This window comes from Hemiscyllium ocellatum, chromosome 6 (genome assembly GCF_020745735.1).
Source record: "Hemiscyllium ocellatum isolate sHemOce1 chromosome 6, sHemOce1.pat.X.cur, whole genome shotgun sequence".
In the NCBI taxonomy this organism is placed as follows: Eukaryota; Metazoa; Chordata; class Chondrichthyes; order Orectolobiformes; family Hemiscylliidae; genus Hemiscyllium; species Hemiscyllium ocellatum.
Genome location: NC_083406.1, coordinates 85,990,068 through 86,016,547, shown reverse-complemented (window position 1 = coordinate 86,016,547; position 26,480 = coordinate 85,990,068). Strand labels below are relative to the sequence as shown.

At 39.0% G+C, this 26,480-nt stretch overlaps 1 protein-coding gene across 4 annotated transcripts in view; it reads left to right on the top strand.

Moving 5' to 3' along the window:
* atp8a2 (ATPase phospholipid transporting 8A2) overlaps positions 1 to 26,480 on the top strand; it is a 564,661-nt gene that overhangs the window by 96,918 nt on the left and 441,263 nt on the right. For 3 of the 4 annotated variants that reach the window (XM_060826104.1, XM_060826105.1, XM_060826106.1), the window contains one exon: positions 18,066 to 18,204. In XM_060826104.1, coding sequence (XP_060682087.1) covers positions 18,066 to 18,204 — 139 coding nt within the window. Of the gene's footprint in view, positions 1 to 9,962; positions 10,014 to 18,065; positions 18,205 to 26,480 lie in introns of those variants that run through there. The other variant, XM_060826107.1, reaches the window with a different exon arrangement.

Here is a 26,480-nt window from a genome sequence, read left to right as displayed (position 1 = left end):
TAAGTCTAAATCAATGATCAGTCATTGTGGAAACTTTGAAGAAAGCTTATTTACTTCTAATATGAGCAGGTTATTAACCAGACTTCAAGGCAGAAAATGTAGACTCTTGTCCCTGCAATCCATGTTGATTTTGACTTGATGTTTTTTTCCAAAGTTGATAGAATATTGTGTTAATCTATTTCTTTAAATTAGTCTAAAATTAAAAACAAGAGAGGGGTGGCAATCATCTTCCTTCCTTGAAAAGAATTGTACAGGTCAGAATGAAACAATTAGATAAGGGAAAAATATGTGAAATGCTCTTAAACAGATGAATATAAATCATCATCTTTCCTTTCTTTAGGCAAATACTCAAGATTGAGGATTACACCAAGATTGGCTAGATGGTTGACTGTGAGAAGGAAGGTTTCAGGAGGATATAAATTAATTGGTCAGTTAGGCAGATCAGTGGCAGATGGAATGTAACCCTGATAAATGTGAGATGATGCACTTTGGAAAAAGGAACAAGATAAGGGAATGCTTAATGAATGGCTGGACACTAGGAAACTCAGAAGGAAATTGGGGTGTTTGTCCACATAACCTTTAAAGGTGGCAGGACAGTTTGACAGGGTGGCTAAGGAATCGTACAGGAGGCTTGCCTTTATCATTCATGACATAGATGATCAGAGCAGTGAGGTCATGTTGGAGCTATGCAGAGTTTTGGTTGGGCCACAGCTGGAGAACTGTGTGTAATTCTAGTCACCACACTATAAAATGGATGAGATTGCACGGGAAGGAGTGCAGAGGAGCTTCACCAGGATGTTTCCTTGGATAGAGTATTTCAGCTATGAAGTGAGGCTGGATAAGGCTTGGGTTGTTTTCATTGGAGCAGGGAAGGTTGAAGGAGGACCTGACAAAAGGATATAGGATTAAGAGAGGCATAGGCAAAGAGGAAAGGAATCAGCTATTCCCCTTAATTGAAAAGTTAATAATGAAGGGGTATAATTAGACAGTGAAAGGCAGGAGGTTTAGAGGAGAATTGGAGAAAAATGTTTTACCCAGTGGATGGTGGGGGTACAGAATGCACTGCCTGAATGCAGTTGAGGTGGGAAACCTCACAACCTATAAAAGTACTTGGATGAGCACTTGAATTGTCATAACATTCAAAGCTGTGGCCCTGATGTGAGAAAGTGGCACTGTTGCATATTTCTGACATTATAGACTCAATAGGCTGAAGGTTCTCTTCTGGACTGTATGTATAGTTGATTTTTGTCTTTTAGTCCCTGAGTTAACTGAATAGTCCAATACTGGATCCACGAGCCTTGCCATAGTTTAGGCGGGCAGGCAGTCAATGGGTGAGGTTCTCGTGTTTTCACGTGCTTCTTTGACTGTTTGCAATTGGCCTCCATCGTGTGTGATGAAGATGTTTAACATGGATGATTTCACTGATGAAGCTGCTACTTCATAATGGATGGCCTTTGGGCTTTTAGAAAAGCTTTAAGAACATATGTCAAGTATTTCACTTGGCCTCTTAATTGCCACTTGTTGTGATGAAGCTTGATTTTTCTCTCCATTTTGAATCTTTGGAATTACCTTCCTCAGAAGGCAGTGGATATAGAATCTTTAAATATTTCAAGGCAGGAGTAGGTAGATTCTTGATAACCAAGGGGATGAAAGATTCTTGAAGGCCTGCAAGGATGTGGAGTTGAGGTAAAATCAGATCTTATTGAATGGCAGAGCAGGCTTGAAGGGTCAAGTGGGCTACTCTTATTCCTTGTTTGTATGGATACTGTGTTTCTTAAAGATAGTTTGCAATTTTTTTTCTGAATTCATTCCTTTCTCCCCCCTGTTTTGATGCAGTATTTTTCCTTTGGGCTACGTTTCATAATATGCTGCAAGTCACAGTCAAAAAAAAGTTCTGAAAGGTAAAATTTAGCTCTTGGATGGAGTTGCAGAAAGGGTAAATTTCTGCTCTGCTTGATATAATAAGGAGGCTATCTTTTATGTGATGAAGAATATTTTCTATTTATAAACTCTCAGAAAACCTGAATGTGTTCATCTTGCATGACAGAATGTATTGCATTTTTGGGTTGGATATGTTGGAAAAGTAAGTTCCTTGTCCATCCATGGAGAAACTAGCTGCTAATTTGATCAGTAACCTACTGAAATCCAATGCGTTTGATCAAAAAGAAATTTAAGACTTTGATTGAGGAACAAGTACTGGTCAGGACACTGGGGAAATTGTTGTTCAGAATTTTCAACATCCAACCAGTTGTGGCATCAGTATAATGTCCAGAAAGCACCACCACAGTAATGGATTTGTTCAGATCTCTGTAGTGAAGCCTGAACACTCAGCCTCTGCTTCAGAGCCAAAAAAGACTCCAAAAATGTTGACATAAATACAGGCTTGAACAAATGAATCCAGAATAGTTGACAAACATACATTTGCTATTCACTGTGCCATTCAATAGAGTGACAAAATTAAGATGGACCAAGAAAAGTGAATAAACTTGGAAAGGCATCGAAACATTAATGCATCTATCCTAATATCAGACCATCACAAGCTGAGATGTTCATTATTGGCTGCATTATACAATTGAACAGCAGATGCAATTGTTTGAAATTTGAGCGAGTATAGGATATGCATCTGCCAGTAAGTCTGAGTAAGGAAGAATGATCTAAGAAAATGGATTAGTGATTTATAATTTCCGTGTACTTAGCCAAAAAAAAAGAAAATCCAATCTTCCTTTGGTCAATGTAATTGGTATATTGAATCTTGTTATTATAAAATGAAACATGTATTGTGATTTTAAGATGTCCCTTTCTGTTTGTGAGGATAAGTGATTTGCTGTGTGTATTTTTAATGTTTTCAGTTTTTATTTTGAAAATTCAGTATTTGTATTTTTTTGTTCATATGCCTTGATTCATCACCATTTCTCTTACAGGAAAGCTAGCTTTTAAGTTCTCCTTCCCAATTGTTAAGTGATCGGCTCAATTTCACACGTGTTTTGGAGAAGGTGTTGTCAATGATCTGAAGCACAACTTCTGTATGAGTCCACACGCACAAGTGTCAAATGCATGCTGAAAATCTGTGACTGAAATTGAAATGGTTTTGGTTTGAAGGTGGTATAGGTCAAATTGTTTTCCATCTGTTTTGTAAATTATTTCCAATCCTGTGAATGATTATTTGGTGATGAGGGCAAATGGAGAAGAGTTTTAGTGCAATTACACTGTCTCGTTTGACACTGTTTTCCACTGCGGTAGGGTTTGTGGTGGTCCCATTAATGAGGATCACAGCAGGCCTCTCAGCATGGAGTATGTGGGAGGCGAAAGCTAATCAGGTCCCGCAGCAAAACTCCTCCCTCTTTCAATGAAGATCAGTGGTGTGATGCTGAAAAATGTGGGCCATTTTAAAATAATTGGGACCCTATGATTGAAGCAAAATTGGATGGCTAAATTGAAAATTGTATTTAATGTGCAGTTTACTTGAAAGTAATGTTCTGCATTTATCTATTCAAATGCAATGATGTGAACTGTTCCTGCAACACTTCAGCTCATGATGTGATCTGGTCTGAGCACTGAAGTCCAGTTGTGACCACCTAGGGATGCTTTTACCAAGTATTGCAATATTATACGGGCTTTGTTTATGGTTATCCTCTTTGATTAGACAGATTTAGAATGGTGTAATAATCTCAAGTATCTTTTATTCCATCTTCACCTATTTTAATGCTATTTCGAGACAGGTGTTTCCTTATTTTGCCTTTCTACATATAGCTCTTTGAACTTTTCTGTATTTTGTGACTTCTTAGATGTGGAAGCATTCCGTGGTCATATGCAGCAAGGGCTAGAACACCATTCAGGTTTGGGCTGATAAGTGGCTACATTTTTAACATTTACACCGCATTCATGCCAGACAGTTCGACAGGAGCAAATCTAACCATCCCTTCCTGATATTATCATCATTGATTTTTTAAAAAATCGCTTGTGGGATAAGGCATCACTGGCAGGCTAGCATTTATTGCCCTTGAGAAGGAGCTGTTGAGCTGAGTTCTTGAAGTGCTGCAGTCCATATGGTGTAGCTAGGCCTACAGTACCACTAAAGAGCTGATGCTGGGGACCTCTGGAGGAGGCTGAGATCGATCATCCACTTGACACTTCTGGCTGAAGCTTGATGCAAACCTTATCCTTTGCATCTAGTGTGCTAGGCTCATATCTTTGAGAATGAGGACATTTGTGGAGCCTCTTCCTGCAAAAAGTTTAATCGCCCACTACCATTTATGACTGGATGTGGCAGGACTACAGAGCGCAGATCTAATCCATTGGTTGTGGGATTGCTTATCTGGTTCCTAGTTCTGTTACTTGCTGATTTTGCTGTTTGGTGCACTAACCGGGTTGACAGCTCATTTTTAAGTATGCCTGGTGCTCCTCCGGCAAGCCCTCCTGCATTATCTGTTGAACCAGGTTGATCCCCCTGCTTTGAATAGGGGACATGCTGCCCCCCGAAATAGCGGATTGTTTTGGAGTATGATTCTGCTGTGGTTGATGTCCCAAGGCACCTCATGGATGCCTAATCTTTTGTTGCTAGATCTGTTTGAAGTCTGTCCCATTTAGCAAGGTGTTTGTGCCACGCAACATGATGGAGAGCATACTCAATATGAAAATGGGACTTTGTCCTCCTGGAGACAATGAGATGGTCGCACTTAGTCCAGAGAGAGAGAGAGAGAGAGAGAAAGAGAGAGAAGCAGACAAAGGAGTAAATAAAGGTCAGCCTAGGAGAATCAATAGCTGCTAATGGGAATCATTAGTAGTTGATAATGGTTTATTTGTATTCATTCTCCCAGGCTGATCTTTATCTTTGTTTGTCCAAATGTCCTTCTGTCTCTCTGGGGTCCATCTCCACCTATCGTTTACTCCTCCTTTCTCCCCTTTAGCATATATAAATACCTTTTCTGAGCTATAATCCGTTCTGAAGAAGGGTCTAGAGACCCAAAACATTAACTCTGCTTTCTTGTATTTTTCCAGCAATTTCTGTTTTTGATTATTTCTGACCTATTTTCTGAGATTCCAATGCACCTTCAAGTTTTGTATAATACGTCATTTAACCAAGTTGTATAAGAGTTTCTCAGTGCTCATCATTTCTCCCGCTTTAGTCACTTTTTTATCTGGCTATAAGGCCTACAGTTTTCAATTGGACTGGACTAATACCCTTTCATGGTGATGAGAGTACTCTGCAGTTTATTTCAATCATCTGCTCACTGTGTACCCTGACCGCAACTCTCTTTCCGCCGCCCCCCCACCCCCCCGCCCTTTATTGGGCATATGTAGACACCATTTCACATGTTCAATTTATGTAAGCCCTGATGCCGGGTTATGTGCAATGAGTGTGAACGAAGAGGATGAAATGATGTCATAGGCAGTACTGGCCGAGGTACAGTGCAAGTGTGTTTTGCACAGTACTGAGAGTGTTTTCGGGGTGACAAATGCCTTCACCCCATCAGTAACAGATATAAATGTTTTTAATTCTTTCCTTCTAAAGGTTTGTGCACTTGTTAACTATTTTCTAGCTTTATTTTAATATTTTGTCAAAATTGGTGGTGTATAGTCCTATCACTTTCATTCACATTGTTCAAATTACTTTAGCAGGTGTTCATATTTATTTTAAAGAAAAAGCTTTGCAACCAGATTATGAATTAAAGCAAAAAAACTAAAAATGATAGCACAAAGCCCAGGAATAGAAAATAGTTAACAAAATTTTAGTTCTTGTAAAACATGAAAGCATAACTGGATGTAATTGTATGTTCAGAGGAACATGGGATCAAGAGTAGGCCATTCAACTAATCGAGCATGCTCTGCCATTTAATATTGTTACAAAGTCAAAAACATGTATATTCACTTTAAAATAGAAACTGTTTTTTGAACTTTGAAATAAAATTAAAGTGCAGGCTCGGCTTTCCGAATAGAAAGGCTGAGAGATGAGTTGTTCCAAAATAGATCCATATAGCAAATGGTTGTTAAATGGATACCTGAGTTTTGGTTGCTATTTTGATGACAATTTGAATTTAACCAATGAGTTTAAATTATATCCAAGATAGTAAAACCCAATTGAGTTTGAATTTATTGCTTTGACACCTGGAAATTAATCAAATTATACCAGTTTAATGTGTCATGGAGGGTATAAAACATGTGGGCATTTTGAAAATTGGTCAGAGAGCAACTTCCGAGCAAAGGGTGTTGAGCCAGAGAGCTAACTGCCCATCTGACATCTTGCTGCCAAAGAAATTAGGAAGCACAATCTTTCAAAGGTACCTTTTACGTAAAACCTACTCATGGTTAAAAAAAAAGAAAGACAACCACCCTGGGGGATCATCAGCTAGAATTTCAGGATAGCAATGAAGACGGACTGTGTGATCTTGAGAATAAGTGAATGTATTGTTAATAACAGCATTGTTTTTTATAGAGTAGGGGTCAGATATTAAGTAGTTAAGGAAAGGAAGGCTTGGATTTGTGAATAGTTGTTGTTTAGCCTTCACTATTAGAGTTAAGAAAATAAATTGTTAGTTTGCTTTAAATCGTGGAATTTAGGAGTTCTCTGTCACTGATATTTTAATAGATTGCGAGGTGAGACAAGCTTTTCTGGATATTTGGTTTAATTAAATGTGTGTTTGACCTTTGTGTCGTAACAATATGATTTTTACTCATTGAATATTTCAGTGCCTTTAATGTCATATTATCCCCTAATCTTTTATGTGATTGATAATCAGAAATCTATCAATTGTGACTTAAACAGGCTCAAAGGCGGAGCTTCCACTGCTTTTTGCAATAGATAATTCCGAAAGTTCAGAACTCTCTACATTTCTCCTCTTCTCAGTCCTAAAGGTATACCCCTCATTTTTAAAATTATATCTCTGCTTCTAGACTCCTCATTCAAGAGAAGCATTTTGTCTGCAATAACACTGTCTATCCTTCGTAAGTATTTTGTAGGTTTCAACGAGATCAGCACTCATTCTTGAAAACTCTAGAGAAAACAGGCACAATTTGCTCTTTGTAGGACAATCCTTCCATCCCAGTAATAAGTCTGGAGAACCTTCATTGCACTCCCTCTATGGCAATGATATCCTTTTGTAAGGAAATCAGAACAGCACATTGTACTGCAGGTTCAGTCTAACCAAGCTGTTATACAACTGAAGCAAAACTTCACTACATCTGCACAACTTGGAATAAAGACTAATATTCCATTAGCGTCTAATTGTTTGCTGCACCCCATGTAACCTTCAGTGACTTACTGATAAGGGCACCTAGGTCCCTTGCACATCTCCACTTTCCAACCTCTTTCCATTTAAGAAAAAGTCTGTATACCTTTTCTCCTTATCAAAGTTTATGATTTCACATTTCAACTCTTTCTATTCCGTCTGCCATGTTCTTACTCAATCACCTAAGCCTGTTTAATTCCTCATGAGACCATTTTACATCTTCCTCACAACACACATTTCCACTTAGCGTGTATCACCTGCAAATTTGGATATGTTACATTTACTCCCTACTTCAAAACGTTGATATATACTGTATTGTGAACAGCTGCCCAAGTACTGATCCCTACAGTAGCCCTCTAGTTATAGCCTTCCAAAGTGCAAATGACCCGTTTATTCATCCTCATGTTTTCTGCCTTTCGGCAAATCCTTAACCTATGACAGTACATTACCCCCATCCCATGTGTTTTAGTTTTGCTCACCAATCTCCTGTGGGGACCTTTATCAGAGACCTTTTGAAAATCCATATATATTATGTCTGTGGATTCCTTTTTATCAACTTTTTTTAGTGACAGTCCTGAAAAAAAAACTCCAATTGCTTCATCGAGCCTGATTTCCCATTCACAGATCCATATCGTCTATGCCTATTAATCATTAATATGCAAGTAGCAATTTTATAACATCTTTTATTATCGATTCTAGTATTAAGTACTGTTAATGATATTCTCTTCAATTTATGACTAATATCACAGTGATGGTGACAGTTACGCTAATTCCTTCTGTGTGTTTCGATACCTTGGCCTCATTCTACTCAAAAGGTTGTACTTTCCTATTTTCCATTTCAGTTTCTACTTGAATAGTGGAGTGACATTTCCAGTCTGTGGGAATCATTCCAGAATCTCTAGAATGAACAGTGTATTGACTATCTGTGATGTCACCACCTTCAGCACTCAAACATGTTCTTCAGACTTCAACAATGTTTACTCAATCTGGCATTTACATGAGTGTGCATTGACTGTGTAAATGAATAGAATATTAGTAAGTCAGAATGTCTGTGTTAATTATGGCTTCATTAGTACTAATTACAGTTGGTGGAATACAGACATTGTATGTATAGCATTGGTGCTGCTATTTGATGGAAGACAGTTGTTTAATCATCCTCAGAATTGTGATTAAATGTGATTATTATCCCAATATGCTTGGATTGCATGTCATTTCTGGATGACTTGATGACCTGGAATCCTTCACTTAAAATTAGTTAACCAGTCGATCTTCGTTTTTCCTTTTCATTGGCTAATATTTGTTAGAAAAATTATTTATAAATCATAACTAGAAGTACAACAATTTACTTGTGCCTGCTTAACTATTGTAAAATGTAATTCTCAATTATAGTTAACCTTTAAATCAAAGTTATATTATCGTGTTCAATGTACTTTGATATTGTTATGTCATGGAGCTGAGTTAAAGTGTAGCATTCCCAATTGTATATTAATCGTGGAAGCAATCATTCTTTACTTAACGTTTAGGAGTTGGAAGCATATTTTCTCTTGAATAATAATTTTAAATGTAAAAATAGAGAATAATGAAACCAGTAAGCTGTAAAATAATACTTAGCTTTATGATGATATTATTATAACTTGTAAAAATGTCTTGTAAATAAATTATTTTGAGATTGAGTTTGAGGATTTTTGAAGACACAGTATGAGAAAGCAGAAGCAGAGGATAGAATGGTCATGGCAAAGAAGGTGATAGAGAATGGTGAGGTGTGAAAATTAGGAATAAGAATCCCCAATTAACTTTAACTTTTTTTTTCTTTATTCATTCATGGGACGTGGACCTGGTAGGCAGTGTTTATTACCCATCCCTAATTACCCAGAGGCTAGTTAAGAGTCAAACATATTGCTGTGGGTCTGGAGTCACATGTAGACCAGACCAGGTAAGGATGGCTGTTTCCTTCCCAAAGGACATTACTGAACCAGATGGGTTTTTCAACAATGAACAGTGGATTCATGGTCATCACTAGATTCTTAATACCAGATATTAAAAATTGAATTGGAATTCCACCATTCAAATCTGGGCCCCCAGAGCACCATCTGGGTCTCTGAATTAATAGTCCGGTGACTAATACCACTTGGCCATTGTCTTTCCTTAAAAAAATTAAAATTTAAAAAAATTTCGTGCATGTAACTGAATGTCACTTAATATTTAGTACATTTTAATAACTGTACAGTTCTCACTGAAAACCGGTGTCACTGCAATGTGTGACCAGTGATGATAGTTGGATCAGTAAACCAATAAGTATCTCCCTGAAGTCAGATGTATACAAAAGTGACTATCTGTTTTCTGACGTATGTCAAGTTGCAGGTAAATTAAGCGACCTGGTGTCTGATTTCTTTCCTGTGATTATATGACCAGAAGGCAATAGGACATGGAGACTTAACATAGCTGTTTTAGACTATGGAATAAGAGAACCACTTCTCTTATTCCATAGTCCACTTTCTCTGAGCAAAATAATGAGAGTGTCCTGCTGTCATCTGTTCAGGAATTGTATTATTTTGTTTCCATATGGTATCCCCTGCTATTTGCAAATGGGTGGCTCTTGCGACATATGCTGAGTCCGATATGGTTCATTTCCTCTTTCAGGATCAATCTTGGTAATATTGCGACTGCAGCAGGGTGTACATCATAAGTTTGCCAGAAAAAATTCAACTGAGCTAGTATTCAACCAGAATAAGGAAACGTTTTCTGGAATTGAAACCAATAAATAATTCCACTACATGTTATTTTACTGTAAGTATAACAATGTGTAGACAATTGTGTGTGTTTTTGACAGTTTGCCTGACTTGTAGTGCTTCTATCTCCATGTCAGCCAGTTTGAGCTCAAGTCCAATATTGAACTTGAGTTGGTTGACACCTCAGTACAATTTTAGTATGATATAAGGGAATCCCCTGTGGTTGTTCTCCTGTCAAACAGGTATTCTGTTTGGGATATTGATGAGAGGTTGGCCCGTTAGGTGACAGCTGCAGCAGCCTCAGCAGTGGCACCATGACTGGCCCTGTTACACAGAGTTGGGGGACAAAGTGTCGCTACAGGAGAGACTCCAGGATGGTATGTTGCCTCCCTGGTGCCAGGATCATGGGTGTCTCTGAGCGGGTTAGGGCATTCTGAAATAGGAGGGTAAACAGACAAAAGTCATTGTCCATATTGGCACAAATAACATAAGTAGGAAGAGTAATAAGGTCCTGCAACAACAATTCAGGGAGTTAGGTAGTAAACTAAAAAGCAGGATTTCCACGGTAGTAATGTCAGGATTATTCCCTGTGCCACATACTACTGAGGCTAGGAATAGAGAATTAGGAGTACAATTGTACAAGTCGTTAAAGAGCTGGTGTAGTTGGCAGGGCTTCAGATATATCAATCATTCGGATGTCTTCCAAGGAAGGACCTATACTGGAGGGGCACCAATATGCTGGCAGGGAGGTTTGATATTGCCACAAGGAAGGGTTGAAACGAGTGTGGCATGTGGGTGAAAACTGGAGCAGCGGGTCAGTACGGATAGAGACTGGGGAAGAGAGGAAGAGTAGTCAAGGAGAAGTTGCTGAGCTCAGCAGAACTATATTTCCTTCAATGTAAGAAGTATAACAGACAAGCTGGATGGACTTAGAGCCTAGATTAATATGTGCAATTATGATGTTGTTACTATCACAGAGACGTGGTTGAAAATGGGACGGGGCAGGAATGGCTGTCAAATGTTCCGGGATATCGATGTAAAGAGGTCGGGTAGGTGCATTACTGGTTAGGGAGCATATCACAGCTGTGTTGAGGGAGAACACTGTGGAGGGAATAGGAGGGTGCAGTCACAATTCTAGGATTGTACTACTGACTTCCTAGCTGTCAGCAGGAGGTAGAGGGAGAGATATGTAGTGTAATTCTGGAAAGATGTGAAAATAACAGGGTTGATGTGGTGGATGATTTTAATTCCCCCCACCCCCGCCATATTGACTGGGACTGCCTTAGTGCCAGGATTTTGGATTCCTGGATTTAAATGTGTTAGGTTGTCTAGGAAGATAGTATGTGGATAGTCCATTGAGGAGGGGCCATACTGGTCCTGGTGTTGGGAAATGAGCTCAGCCAGGTGATCAAAGTTTCAGCAGGGGAGCGTTTTGGGAATAGAGACCATATTTCTGTAATACTTATGGGTAAGGGTGAAGATGTTAAATTGGGGAAGACCAACTTTAACTGGATTAGGCAAGAATTGGAGAATGCGGTTTGGGAGCGGCTGTTTCAGGATAAATCCATGTCTGACGCACAACTCTTTTAGAGACCAGTTGATTAGAGTGGAGGATTTTTGTGAAAATCAAGGATAGGAATAGCAGGATTCAGGAATCTTAGATGACGGGGAAATAATTGACAATCAACAAAAAGAAAGCATATGTAAAGACTAGGCTATTTTAAAAACAGATGAAATCCTTGATGAATGTAGAGAAAGCAGGAAGGAGCTCAAACAGGGAGTTATAAAGGCGAAAATGTCCTTAGTCAGCAGGGTTAAGGAGAATCTCAAGGCATTTTATATGACTCTATATATTAGGAGCAAGAGGGTAACTAGAGAAAGAGTAGATCCTCTCAAGGATACCGGAGGGAAATTATGTGTGGAGCAAGAGGGAATGGATGGTTTCCTTAATGAATACTTCACATAGGTATTTCCCCAAAGAGAGGGATGTATGGATTTTGAGGTTCGGGAAAGGTGTGTGAATACTATCTGACAGGTCAACATAATGAAGGAGTAAGTATTCTCTTGTTTATCTACCAGCTCTTTTTCTCTCCCACATTTTTTTCCGGATTTAACACATTTCTTCCTCTTCACTCTTTTAAAAGCAAACAGACATTGCCTTTTAAGTAAATTTTTGTGTCATTGTGGTCAGGATTGAATTGTTGTGGAAATGCAGCTCTTGTTTCTTGAAGTGTTATACTGTACTTGACTGCATTCCTGAATATTTTTCCAACCAGGCACACTGGAGAATGTGTCAATAGCGGAACCATTAGGAAAACTCTGTTGTTTGCTTCCTGTCGGAAAAATATATCCTGAATGAACCATTAACAGTCAATACGCGTGCATTATATCAAGCAGGATGACTGGTGTGAATCTTTGTCAGTTATATCTTTTAGCTGTCAGTCATGTTGCACATTGTCTGGAAACAATTGATACAATTAATGCTATAGCCCTGGGTAGTGTTGTAGAACTGAGAGACCTAGGGGTTAAGGTTTTTAAGTCTTTGAAATTTATGTCACAGGTAGACAGGTTGGCTAAGAAGGTGTTTAGCATGCTTGCCTTTGTTGCTCAGATCTTTTGAGTATAGGAATTGGGACGTCCTGTTCAGATCATACAGGACATTGGTGAGGCCTATCCTGGAGTATTCTGTGCAGGTCTGTTTGCCCTGTTATAGGAAGGATATTATTAAACTGGAGAGGATTTTAAAAAAAGGTTTACTAGCATGTTGCCAGAATTGAGGGTTGGTGTTTTAAAAGTAGGCTGGGACTTTGTTCACGGGAGCATTGGCGATTGAGGTTGAAGTCTATGAAATCATGAGATAAGGTGAGTAGCAAAGGCCTTTTCCCTAAGGTGGGGAGTTCAAAACTAGGGGACATATAAATTTTAAGGTGAGAGGAGAGCGATTTAAAAAGGACTTGGGGGCAACTTTTTTTACACAGAGGTGGTTACTGTGTGGAATGCACTTCCAGAGGAAGCAGTGGTTGTAGGTACAGTTGCAATATTTAGAAGACATTTGGATAAGCACATGACTAGGAAAGATTTGGAAGGATATGGGCCAAACACAGGCAGGTGGGGCTAATTTAGTTTGGGAACATGATCGATGTGAACTAGTTGGACCGAAGGGTCTGTTTCCATGCTGTGTGGCTGTATGACTCTATGACTCTAACAGTCAACATCATGTACTTTTTGCTAATTTATAACAAAATATATAGCCTTTAAGGATTATAACTTCTCTCTTTTTTTAGATTATATTATTTAGCATGGTAAACACCTGAAGTAGTGTTGTAGTCTGAGCTTGTTATTCTATCCAGAGTACCAAATGCCTGAAGTAACATGGTGCTAAGATATTATGTTATATAGGAAGATATTTGATGAGGGTGTTAAATCTTAGCAAATTATATCCGATAGTATGATTTCAAATATCCAGTATCTTTTGCTATGCAGTAGTGGATGTATGATTGGCATAGTGTAATTTTTTTTTGTAATTCTTAACGTTGGTTCATGTTTTATGAATCATGCCTAGATAACATTTGGATTGTTGGCTTTAAGGTCCCTTTACTAGCTGTTTGTAAATGAAGAAAGAATAAGTTTTGTTTTACTCAGGATTTGATCAGTTTACATGCTGTGATCAGAAATGCCTGCAGTGACAGTGGAAACACTTTCAGCAGAGAAATTGGAGAAGAGATTTTCTAGGCCATTGGATTGATCGGATAGCTCTGTCAAAGAGTCACACTGGATGGAATGGACTCCTTTGCATTCTATCTTGCATGATTTTCTGTCCTGTGCTATGCATGACACGACCACTTTTGACTGAACAACCCAGATGTTGCCATTGTTAAATGCTCTTGAAATCCAACATTGATCTGAGCATCCATTGTCATTTCCTTCCTCAGTGATGATTCTAAATTCTTTTAGGTTATCTCCAGTGTATTTTAAAGAGGCAACTGTAATTTTTGTACTCTTGCCTGGGTGTTATTTATCTAAGCAACATATCTAATGCATGATTAATTTCTACTTCTGTTTCTGTTCTTATGGGTCTATCTTGGAAGCCCAGCATACTTAGTTTGTCTTTAGTCTGAACCTGTTAGATCTGCACTAAGTAGAAAAAGACTGATAGACAAATAATAGCATCAAACTCTCTGCATTCACCTGTTTAAAAAACTGCATTGATAACATATTTGATGTTTAAGGAAAATAAATATACCTGGTGCTCAGAAATGAATGCATTTGGTCAACAAGTATTCATAAAATGCACGGGAACTAAGACTAAATCAACATTGAAACAATGGTAGAGCAATCCTACCCTCTTGGATGTCCCATCATAAAATTGGATTATGATGGACCTGTACCTCAGCTTTGATTAGACCATTGCTTACCCATTGCTTAATACCTTTATGAAACAAACATCTAATTCAGTTTTGAAATTTTATATTTTTAAAAAATTGTTCATAGAATACAGGCAGTCGAGGCTCAGTCAGCATTTGCTGTCCCTAACTGCCCTGGAGAAGTCGGCAATTCGCTGTTTGTTGAACTAAGTTAAAAATCACACAACACCAGGTTATCGTCCAACAGGTTTATTTGGAAATACTAGCTTACAGAGCGCTGCCCCTTCATGAGGTAACTCGTGGGGCAGGATCATAAAACACAACGTCGATAGCAAAAGAATACAATGTCATGCAGTTAAAATGATATATTGAACAAACCTATCTTGCTGTTAAGTCTTTCATCCTTTTAGGATGGGTTGCAGGTTTTGGTTTATTAATGTGTAAATGCCAGAACTACTTTGAAGTCACATTCTCGAGATAACTTAAGTTTTATAAAAAAAGTGACATCTCAGCTCAGACAATATCTTAAAGGTGTGAGGTTAGAGTCTGTCTGTATCCCAATCTTGAGTCAGACTGGCTCGATTTCCAAAGTAGGAATTTATAAATTGTTACGTGGATTGACTGCCTGCAGGTTGTGTGCTTTTTGAGCAAAAATAGAATGTATTTGCAAATACAAATTCACCACATAGATGTATATATTTGTTTGTGTATGTGTGCATGTGCGGGAGAGTTTGAGTGCGCATGAGAGAGTGTGTGTTTGCGCACGTGTGTGTGCTTGGTAGAGTTTGAGATGAGTGTGACGGAGTATAAGCCTGTGAGAAGGTGTGCGCATGGGTGAGAATGGGGAGTGTATATGTTTGAGAGAGAGCGTGAGTTTAAGAATATGTAAGAGTGTGTGTGTGTTGTGAGTGAGTGAGAGAGAGAATGTATGGTGTAATGGGGTCAACAGTAGTGTGACATGAACCCAAGGTCCTGGTTGAGGCCATCCCCGTGGGTACTGAAGTTGGCTATCAGTCTCTGCTCAGCCATTCTGCATATTTCAAAGTCTGTCTTGGAGGATGGTCACCTGAAGATCAGAGGCTGAATGTCCCTGACGGCTGAAGTGTTCCCAACTGGGAGGGAAATCTCTGGCAGTTTTCCATTCATCCATTGTCTCGTGTCACATCATGGCTTCTTGAACTACTGTAGTCCTTAGGGTGTAGGGATGTCCACAGTGTTATTTGGAAGGGAGTTCCAGGACTTCAACTTAAACAATGAAAGAGTGATGGGTGGACTGAAGTGGAATTGCCTAGCCTCAATAGATTTGGTCTAATCAAAGCTTTAAAACACTCTCTTGAGTAATCTCCAGCCTTCTGTCTTCCAGCTCCTTTGAGATGAAGGCCAACACATTTTGTTCTAGTTCATTAACTTTAAGTGATTTCTGTACCTGGTAGTCTAAATCTCCAAAGTAAGACTTTACCAAATTCCTTTTCTTCCACAGCTCCTAGTTTCTTAGATCAGAATGCTTTCTAGATTATATCTATCTTAGTTATACTTCCTAAAATTGAACTTCGTTTTGTCCACTCTCCTAAGCTGTCAAAGTTACTTGGCAACTTGCTTCCTCCCATCTGGGCTACTTACTTTAACACGCAACTTAGCATTGTCAGGAAATTTGAATATATGTCTCCCTATTCTGTGATGAAGGTTCAAAATATATTATTTGGAAACTTGAGTTCTTGGGTAAATCTTTAAGCATGAATTTGTATTTCTGTAATGTGTGCATCAAGAAAGGAAGAACTTTGTTTCATTTTTGAGGTCTGTTGAGTGGCACAGAGATACCTGGAAATGTGTTTACATGTATTTAAATGAGATTTTTAAATCCTTTGAGTTGAGTAGTTCAGTGCTTTAGAAAACAGTAGAAGAGACAATAAAGTCGGGTTGCTGTCTCGCAATAAGGTGTCCTAGGAGCAGAAATGTTTTTCTTTAGGAAACAGACCTTCCAGACGTGCAGGGAGAATACAGGTTTCTGTAGAAGCAGGTCAATGAATGCATGAAAAACCTGCCAGAGGGGCAGTACAGTTTAGAAGTCTGAACAGTTAAGGTAGCTGAAAACAAATCATAGGTGGTTTAATGACAGTGACCGAAAGCTCCAGAAACATACAACTGTGGAATAGGAGTACAAGGAGTCCATGTTAAGAAAGAAGTGAGCGATGTTAGCAGTTTGTTTAAGGGTCTTATGAAGAGACGTAGACTAGAGAAGTTCGCATTCTGTGAATGGAGAAGTTAGCTGGAAAGAAACCAAGTACATCTGTGCCAACTGAACAAGGAAGTTTAAAGTCGAAACAGGCTGATCCTTCACTGAGGTTTGAGCATTTGTAAAATTGTCATTGAGGATGAAGTTTTTTTTTGATATGTGTAATAAGACAATTTCAGTGAATTATTTTGAAGTGTAAGAGTGTTTTTGTGTGCAATAATGTTGTTATTTTGTTAAGGATATTTTGATAGACTCTTGTAAATATGTTCAGTAATTGACTGACAAATAGTAAAAAAAAATCTTGTGGTGTATCATGCTCTGGGATCTGGCTTGTTCAGTATTACTAATAACTGGGATTAGACAAACTTCTTTTCTGTATGTCATTGATAAATGCAGTGATAGGTTTGATGTCCCAGTGCTGATGTCTGGGACATGCAGTTAGTTACATCTAGTGAATTGGTACATATAGCCACTAGCCCAACTGTGTTTTTGACCTTCCAATTAATTCTTAATTCATCACTGTTATAGAACAGAGAATTTGATTCTGTCTCCAATAATGCCATTCACTAACCCCCGCATGTCAAGGCGATGGATAAATAGATTGTCAGCCTGAGCTAATGTTAATCAATTGGAAAGTGACTAACAGTCACCCAGACTGACTCTTCCTCCACTGTCTACTGCTCCTCAGCTCTCTGTGCTCAACTGAAATTGAGAAGTTATGATGTGAAGAGTGAATAGTCTTAGTTATGGAACAGTGTGTTGAACCATAGCTGAGCTGTTTTTAACATTTTATCAATTCCTCTTCCTAAACTAGCTGTGCCTGAAGCATTACTTTGGCTGTATTTTGAACAAATATTTATGATGCAATGATAAAACTCTTGATGGCTATGCGTTTTAGATGTGTTTACTGCAGTAGCTGCTGATCCATTATGTTGTTAGACATAATAGAAGTGATTATTGAATCAGCCCCACAGCTCAGCATAACACTGACAGATGGGCTGATTGGTGTATGCTGCGACAAACTGCCTGTGGATCCCAAGATGCTGGGAGGGGAAATCCTTAATATTACATTAGTTGTCTATTTAAGTATTCCTAATCAGTCTGCATAATTTATTACTCTCCGAGTGATATACTACTTGGTCAGACATACTCTGTTGTAAAGCATCCATTTATCTGGCAGTGGCACTTGCAGCTTGCACTTGTATCATTGCTTGACTTCCCATTGGTCTGGAAAAATTATCTCTTTTACAATAATGGCCCTTTTGTTGCTCTGAAGGTTATTTATTTTGTAAACCTGAAAGCCTGCTGATAACTATGTATGTGTGCTTCACATGCATCAAACAAAAACCTGTCTGTCACTCATTGTTCAGAGAGCATTGTGCTGCTTTCAGCAGCTTAATTTACTGAGAGTGTGGCCCTGCTGTTTTATCAAACTTCTAACATCTGCCATTGGTAAGCATAAATTCTGTTTACTTCAAGTTACTGAGTGATTTCTCTCTGGTCTGAACATTAGGAACTGGTTGTTCATCTTCAGGCTACGAGAAGGCTGATGATGAGATGTCTGGAACGACTTCCGCAGAGTTGGATCAAGCAGGCCGAGTTATCAATATCAATCTGCCTCAGATAACTAAATTCTGCGACAACCACGTCAGGTAAGGAAACATTAAAATTCATTGTGAGGGTTAGTTTGGTTGCAGACATATGTTAAAGGTGAAATCATCTTTTTCTTGACAGAGTTGGAGTTTTTGAATTATTTACCGACTTTAAGTATGTCCCTTATTCCAATACGGTTGTTACTTAATAGAAGTAAGACTTGCTGCCTGATTGTGGGAAACCCAATGTCATGTTCTATGGAGTAATTCTATTTCTTCCTGCTAGATAAAATTAAATTCAGAACAAAGATTATTGAGGGAAAAGGTGATTTTGATGACTGATGGAATATCTGTTAGAGACATTGCAGTGTATTCAAAGTTAAAGGATTTCGGTATTTTGATTTCACTAGCTAATAAATGTTCTTCATTTAAATATAACAAAAACCAAGGTTGTAGACTGTCTCCAAATTCCCAAATTATCAGGCACTTGAGTTCATCTCAGGTTTGAGTTTCTTTGCATTTAAAGAGAGGCATGTTTCCTTTTTGTCTTTGATTTTAGAAATGCGTTATGGAATTATGTCTACAATGTACTATAAGTATGAATGTATTTTGGGGACTTCTTTAGAAGCGTGTTTTAAACATGAAAGCATGTTATTTTTGCTGCTTTAAATTAATTCCAAAAGAGAAATTCTGTGGTATTTGCCTATGAAAGTTCATGATGTCTCTTGATTTTGGGACAGGGAAACTCATGAAAGTGTGTCGTTGTTTGAAGGGAGTACTACTCATGCAAGTCTCAAAGCCACCAATTTTAAGTGTATTGCAATAATAAAGTTGCTTCTTGTTTAATTATTTTCCAATAGTGATGGCAGAGCATTCAGCAGCTATACAAACAGATTTTGAACAGTGGATCAGCTTGAAGTCTTATCCTGGGGACTCAGCTGAAAACATTTTGAGCAATATTGTGCAATGTGCATGGGGAATCTGAACACATGGGTTTGAAATATATGCAATTTCATATTTGTGGTTCTTTTGAATCACAAGGTCAGACTCATTTCTTTTAGGGAGAGTGTAGCACATTTTATTTATTTTGAGGTGCTAAACAAGTACATAAATTTCTGAAGCATCATTTAAACAAAATTCAGTATTATTCAAGTTCTGTACCTCTAAATGACTATTTGTAAACTTACGAAACTGTACTTAAGTAACTACAGAGAACAACTGTAGCAATTTGGTTTAATTATCAAAGGTATAGTGTTGGGAAAGGATTCTAAAAGACAGGAAAATATGGATCTCCAAGTCTGAATCATCCCTTTCATAATCTGTCTTGCTGTTGCATTGTATATTGTATCAGGAAATTGATATCCTGAGTAAATGGGAATGATTACAAAGTTACTGTTTCATCAGAAGTGAAAAAGATAGGAAGAATTACAAAAACAAAACTTAATCTCAGGATGTCATCAACCAATCAAATAGTTTTGAAGAGTAGTCACTATTAAAATGTAGAGAAACATGGCAAAGTTCCACCAACAATGCAGTGGGACAGTGATCAGTTAATGTGTTCTAATGATGTTGGTGGAGGAATAAATATTGTCAAATAATGTCAAAGAATCTTTGATGTCCACCGAGCAGCACATCGGGGAGGCAGATCATTACCATCTTCTCAAGGGATGGGTGATAAATGCTGGCCAACTAGTGATGCATGCATTCCACAAATGAATTTTTAAAAAATACCTAGAGAGTATATATGGCCTCTGTTTATTATCTCTTCCAAAAGATGGCCCCTAACAATGCTGGGGAAGTGCTCCACTGTTTTGAAGTACCAGTCTAGATTTTGTGCTTAGATTTCTGACCTGAGGTTTGAACCTACAGCTTTGCCAACATTAGTCATTATGTCATTGCTGTCATCTCATCTAATATGTTAAGAAAATATTACATATGAGTGCAAAGTACATGAGATAGAACCATTTTCTGAACCCTAAGAATTCTGATTACAGTCTAGGAATTATTTTCTTGGCAGCTGTAAACAGATTTTTTTTGTTAGTTTCACCATAACATAGCATTCAATTGCTGTATCTTTTTCTTACAATGTTTAATGTTAATGTGATTACATAGGAAATGTTCAGCAGTTGAATAAAATTCTTTGCATGAATTCTAAATGGTTTTAAAATCAAATAAAATCAAATCAATTGGTATACGGACTGTCAAACATGCCAATAGTATAAACAATGGAAGACCCCCACAGAATTGTTACAATAACAGAAAGGCATTAGTGACATCTCCATAAAAATAAAGGTGGACTGCAGTAGTTCAAGAAGGCAGCTCACTACCATCTTCTCAAGGGCAACTAGGGATGGGCAATAACTGATGGTCAGCTCGTGATTCCAGCATTGCATGAAGAATGGACAAAAAGCCCTGTATAAAACAATTTGTTAGCGGAATCGGAGACTGCCCATAAAATTAATTGGAATTAGTTTGAACGACTTTTTGTGAGGAAGTGAACTGTGAGTCTGTGTTGTTGATGAAATTAGAAGAACCTAATGGTTTAGGAAATGGGAGTTCTGATTCACTTCTGATTAACTTGAATTTGAGAGATAGCAATCATGTTATGAGAACTCCATTGTAATCATTTGATTTCTGCAGTAGTTACTGTACATTATATATCTGAAGTAATTTCTCTTCTTCTAGTGTAGTCTGATTCACTAGAACTTATTCTTTTTAAATTACTAATTTTTTAAATCAACATTTGCTATTCCCCTATCCAGCACGCTTGACTCTAAAATCAAGTTTTAACATGTGATCTGTATTTTTTTTTAAATTGTTGTTACTTTAGAAAAGCTAAAAACATTGGGTCATTGTGGTCATTTGTAAAGTAATAGTTACTTTGTACTTTGAAAGCACTATTGCTTTTCAATAGTATCTATGCTCAGGACGTTCTGGTATATTCTTTAGATAAAACGGATTTAATTTTTCAGCGGAAGTAGTTTTTACTTTGTATACATAAGTATTAGTTGAACGTCCAGATATGTTTTGTAACAACTGTGGTATCACTATGGTTTCCCATGTCATGAGGACATAGGAATTAGATTTTGAAGTAGGCTGTTCAGCCCCTAGGTCTTAACCTACCCACACATGACGGTCCATTCATTCCACGTATTATTAAATGGACCTTATATGTCCTGCCTTTAATGAGGAGAACAAACCTGCACATAATATTCTGAGCTGAAAAATGTGTTGCTGGAAAAGCGCAGCAGGTCAGGCAGCATCCAAGGAGCAGGAGAATCGATAGTTTCACTAACACTGTGTACAACTGTGGTAAATCTTGCCTACTTCTACAATATATTCGATTTAAAATGAATAATAACATTCCATCTGCCTTGCTAATCACTGCAATATGTTGTGATGTTGTGTAATTCATGTACCAGGACAGCTAGATCCCACAGGACCATAGAATACTGTAATCTCTTTTCATTTAAGTAATATTGTCCTTTTTGTATTCTTTGTTCCAAGATGAACCACCTCACCACTTTATTTATTCATGGCACATGGACATTGTTGCATAATCAGCATTTATTGTCCATCCTTAATCATCCTTGAGATTGTGGTGGTAAGCTCTATTCTTGAACTGCTGCAGTCTCTGATGAACAGATATCTTATTATGCCATTGGGAAGGGAGGTTCCAGGATTTTGATCCAGCGAGTGTGTAAGAATGATTTGTTATATTTATTGTCACATGTACGTAATTACAGTGAAGAGTTTTATTTGCAAGCAGTACAGGCAGATCATAGTACACAAGGATACAGATCATGGGGTGAAAAACAAATTAGGCATACAGATTACACTGCATAGAATGTGCACTAGACAAGATCAGCATTATTTGAAGTTAGAGAATGCATTCGTCAGTCTAATAACGGCAGTGAAGAAGCTGTTCTTGAATCTATTGGTGCATGTGTTCAATCTTCTGTATCTTCTGCCTGATGGAAGAGGTTGTCGGAGAGCATAACAGGGTGGGATGGATCTTTGATAATGCTGGTAGCCTTTCCATGGCAATGAGACATGTAAATGGAGCTCAATTATGGGAGGTTGGCTTCCGTGATGGTGTGGATGTGCGCACAACCTTCTGTAGTTTCTCACGCTCCTGGGTAAAGCAGTTGCCACATCAGGCCATTATGCACCAGGACAGTTGGCTTTTTATGATACATCTGTAAAAGTTGGTGAGGGTCCTTATGGACATAGCAAATTTCCTGAGCTGCCTGCAGGAGAAGAGGTGTTGGTGTACCACCTTGACGATTGCATCTACATGGGAAGTCCAGGACAGGTCGGTTATTATCACTCCTAGGAACTTGACGCTCTCAACTTTCACTGCCTTAATGTAGATGGGGCATGTCCTCCTCCTTCCTTTCTGAAGTCACAGACCTCAATCAGTGAAGATAGACAATTGCACCTTCTCCACGATAGCACTCAACACTGGAGCACCCCACAGAATGCCCCCTTTTGGACAATGATAACCTCTCAATGTCGGCAAAACAGAAGATTGGGAAGTATACAAAAACAAACAGGATATGGGTGGCATGGTAGCACAGTGGTTGGTACTGTTGCCTCACAGAGCCAGAGACCCGGGTTCAATTGCCTCAGGCGACTGACTGTGTGGAGTTTGCACATTCTCCCCGTGTCTGCGTGGGTTTCCTCCAGGTGCTCCGGTTTCCTCCCACAGTCCAAAGATGTGCAGGTCAGATGAATTGGCCGTACTAAAATTGCCCGTAGTGTTAGGTGAAGGGGTAAAAGTAGGGGTACGGATGGGTTGTGCTTCGGCGGGTCGGTGTGGACTTGTTGGGCCAAAGAGCCTGTTTCCACACTAAGTAATCTTAAAAAAAAACAAAGGGAGAGAAATAAGGAAGGAGAGGATCAAATATGAAGGTAAGCGAGCCATTAGTATTAGAAATGATAGTAAAAGTTTCTTACAATATATAAGAAACAAGCAAGAGGCAAAAGTAGATATTGGGCCACTCCAAATTGATGTAGGAAGGCAAGTGATGGGAAATAAGGAAATAGCTGAAGAACTTAATAAGTACTTTGTGTCAGTCTTCACAGTGGGAGACATGAGTAATGTCCCAACAATTAAGAAGAGTCAGGGGCAGAATTGAGCATGGTAGCCATTACAAAAGAGAGAGTGCGAGAAAAGGTCTAAAATTTGATAAATCTCCTGGCCCCAATGAGTTACATTGTAGAGTCCTGAGGGAAGTGGCTGAGGAAATAATGGAGGCCTTGGTTATGATCTTTGAAAAATCACTGGAATCAGGGAAAGTCTCAGATGATTGGAAAATCGCTGTTGTAACCCCCTTGTTCAAGAAAGGATCAAGACAATAGATGGAAAATTATAGGCCAATTAGCCCAACCTTGGTTGTTGGTAAAGTTTGAGAATCCGTTGTTAAGGATGAAATTTCCAAATTCTTGGAAATGCAGGATCGGATTAGAGCAAGTCAGCATGGATTTAGTAAGGGGAGGATGTGCCTGACAAACCTGTTAGAATTCTTTGAGGTGGTAATAAGTAGGTTAGACCAGGGAAACCCAGTGGATGTTATCTATCTAGACTTCCAAAAGGCCTTTAATAAGGTGCCTCCCGGGAGGCTGCTGAGTAAGGTGAGGGCCCATGTTGTTCGAGATGAGTTCCTGGCATTGATTGAGGATTGGCTGTCTGTCATGCAGAGAGTTGGGATGAAAGGTTCTTGTTCGGAATGGCAGCTGGTGACAAGTGGTGACCCGCAGTGTTTTGTGTTGGGGCCGCAGCTGTTCACTTTATGTATTTATGATCTGGATGAATAGACTGGGAGCATTCTGGCGAAGTTTGCCGATGATACGAAGTTAGGCAGACAGGCAGGTAGTACTGAGGAGGTGGGAAGGCTGCAGAAAGATTTAGTTTAGGAGAGTGGTCCAGGAAATGGCTGATGAAATTCAATGTGAGCAAAAACGAGGTCTTGCACTTTGGAAAAAAGAATACAGGCATAGACTATTTTCTGAACGGTAAGAAAATTCATAAAGCCAAGTGGGAGTGTTAGTCCAGGATTCTCTAAAGGTTGACTTGCTGGTTGACTCCGTGGTTAAGAAAGCAAATGTAATGTTTTCATTTATCTCAAGAGGGTTGGAATATAAAAGCAATGATGTGCTTTTGAGATGTTATAATGCTCTAGTTAGGCCCCATTTAGAATACTGTGTCCAGTTTTGGGCCTCACACCTCAATAAGGAGATACTGGCACCGGAGCACATCCAGTGGAAATTCGCATGGATGATCCATGGAATGGTAGGTCTAACGTACGATCGGCACTGAGGATCATGGGACTGTATTCATTAGAGTTCAGAAAGTTGAGGGGAGATCTAATAGAAACTTACAAGTTAATGCATGGCTTAGAAAGGGTGGATGCTGGGAATTTGTTTCCATTAGGCGGAGAGATTAGGACCTGTGGGCACAGCCTTAGAATTAGAGGAGACATTTTTTCAGCCAGCTAATGGTGGGCCTGTGGAACTTATTGCCATGGAACATAGTGGAGGCCTGGATGTTAAATACCTTCAAGGCAGAGATTGATAAATTCTTGATCTCACAAGGAATTAAGGACTACAGGGAGAGTGATTTGAAATGCCCATCTGCCATGATTGAATAGCGGAGTGGACCAGATGGGCTGAATGGTATTACTTCCACTTCTATTTCTTATGCTCTCATGGTTTCTCTGTCTCTGTCTCTCTCTCTCTCATAATATACATATATATATTCTCTCTCTTTCTATCTCACTCTCTCTCTCTATCTCACTCTCTCTGTGTCTCTTGAACCCTTCAGTCAGTGAATGTAATTTACACAAGGATGTTTTCTCTCTCACTCACAAATGAACATCTTCTAACTTTCCGCCTTTGTGTTTTCCTAGCCTGTAAGGATAATGGGACATTTATTACCCAAAACAGTCCAGATGATTAGATTACTTACAGTGTGGAAACAGGCCCTTCAGCCCAACAAGTCCACACCGACGCACAACCCACCCATACCCCTGACCTAACACTACGGGCAATTTAGCATGGCCAATTCACCTGACCTGCACATCTTTGGACTGTGGGAGGAAACCGGAGCACCCGGAGGAAACCCACGCAGACACAGGGAGAACGTGCAAACTCCACACAGTCAGTCGCCTGAGGCGGGAATTGAACCCAGGTCCCTGGCGCTGTGAGGCAGCAGTGCTAACCACTGTGCCACCGTGCCGCCTAAGAGGGAGCTGAGCTTCACAAATTTCAATTTGCTCAGTGTGGTATACATGAAAATGTTTCTGGATTGTTCTATTATATGCATATTCCACTCAGCTTATTAACTTACAAGTTCTTTTCTTATTGCATATGAGTTTTGTTAAGAATCTTTGATATAATCCAGCAATTTAGTTATCCAACGTCCCACTGTGAAATATGCGCGCCTCTGGTGTGAGAAGGAAGTACTGCCACACGTTCCATAAGTGAACAAATGTTGTCACCTTATTTACAGAGATCCATTGGCACTAAGAACTTATATCCCCAATTCTTCTGGACAAATCCCCCCCCCCCCCCAAATAGTCCAGTGCTTTCCTGCATCTCCTTAGCAGTTGTAAGGGTACTAACTTTGTCACCAGGGTGCCTGATTCATTTTAATAAAACAAAGTACTGGAAATCTGAAGCCATCCTGAACAAGGGTCATTACGCTCAAAAAGTTGACATTGCTTTCTCTCCACAGATGTTGCCAGGTCGGGCTGAGTTTCTCTAGCAGTGTCTGTTTTTTTGTACCATAATCACTTGCTTGTTTAACTCTTCAGTTCCCACCTTCAGCCAGACAAACTGCATTAAGGACATTGGACCTGCTGGACAATTGCAATAGCTTGAGGCTGCTGCATTTTTTTTGTGTCCCCTTACCTGCCTCACCTGTAGTAACTGCTCATCACCCATCCTGCTGTTCCTGACCATGGATCAAATTAAAAGGCTGTAGGCTGTCTCTCTGACTGTCTCTGGAACAAAGTATCGAGGCAACTTTGGCCCACACTGATGCATTGCAATATGTCACGCTCAGACTTCAGCTGATTAACTGAAGGTCTTCGAGTTGCAGACATGTTTGCCTTGGATCTCACAGGTGTGCATGAATCTCCACATCCTGCAGTTTTAACACATCACCTGCCCTGTTATCTGTGCAGTTTCTATATTCTTTACCATGGAATGAAATGATCACTGTATCCATCTCTAAGTACCCTTGAGTTGAGTGGCTTGCTTAGGCGTTTAAGAGTTAACCACATTTCTGTATATCAGCAGTAGGCTGTCAAGGGAGTAATTTTCACATTCTC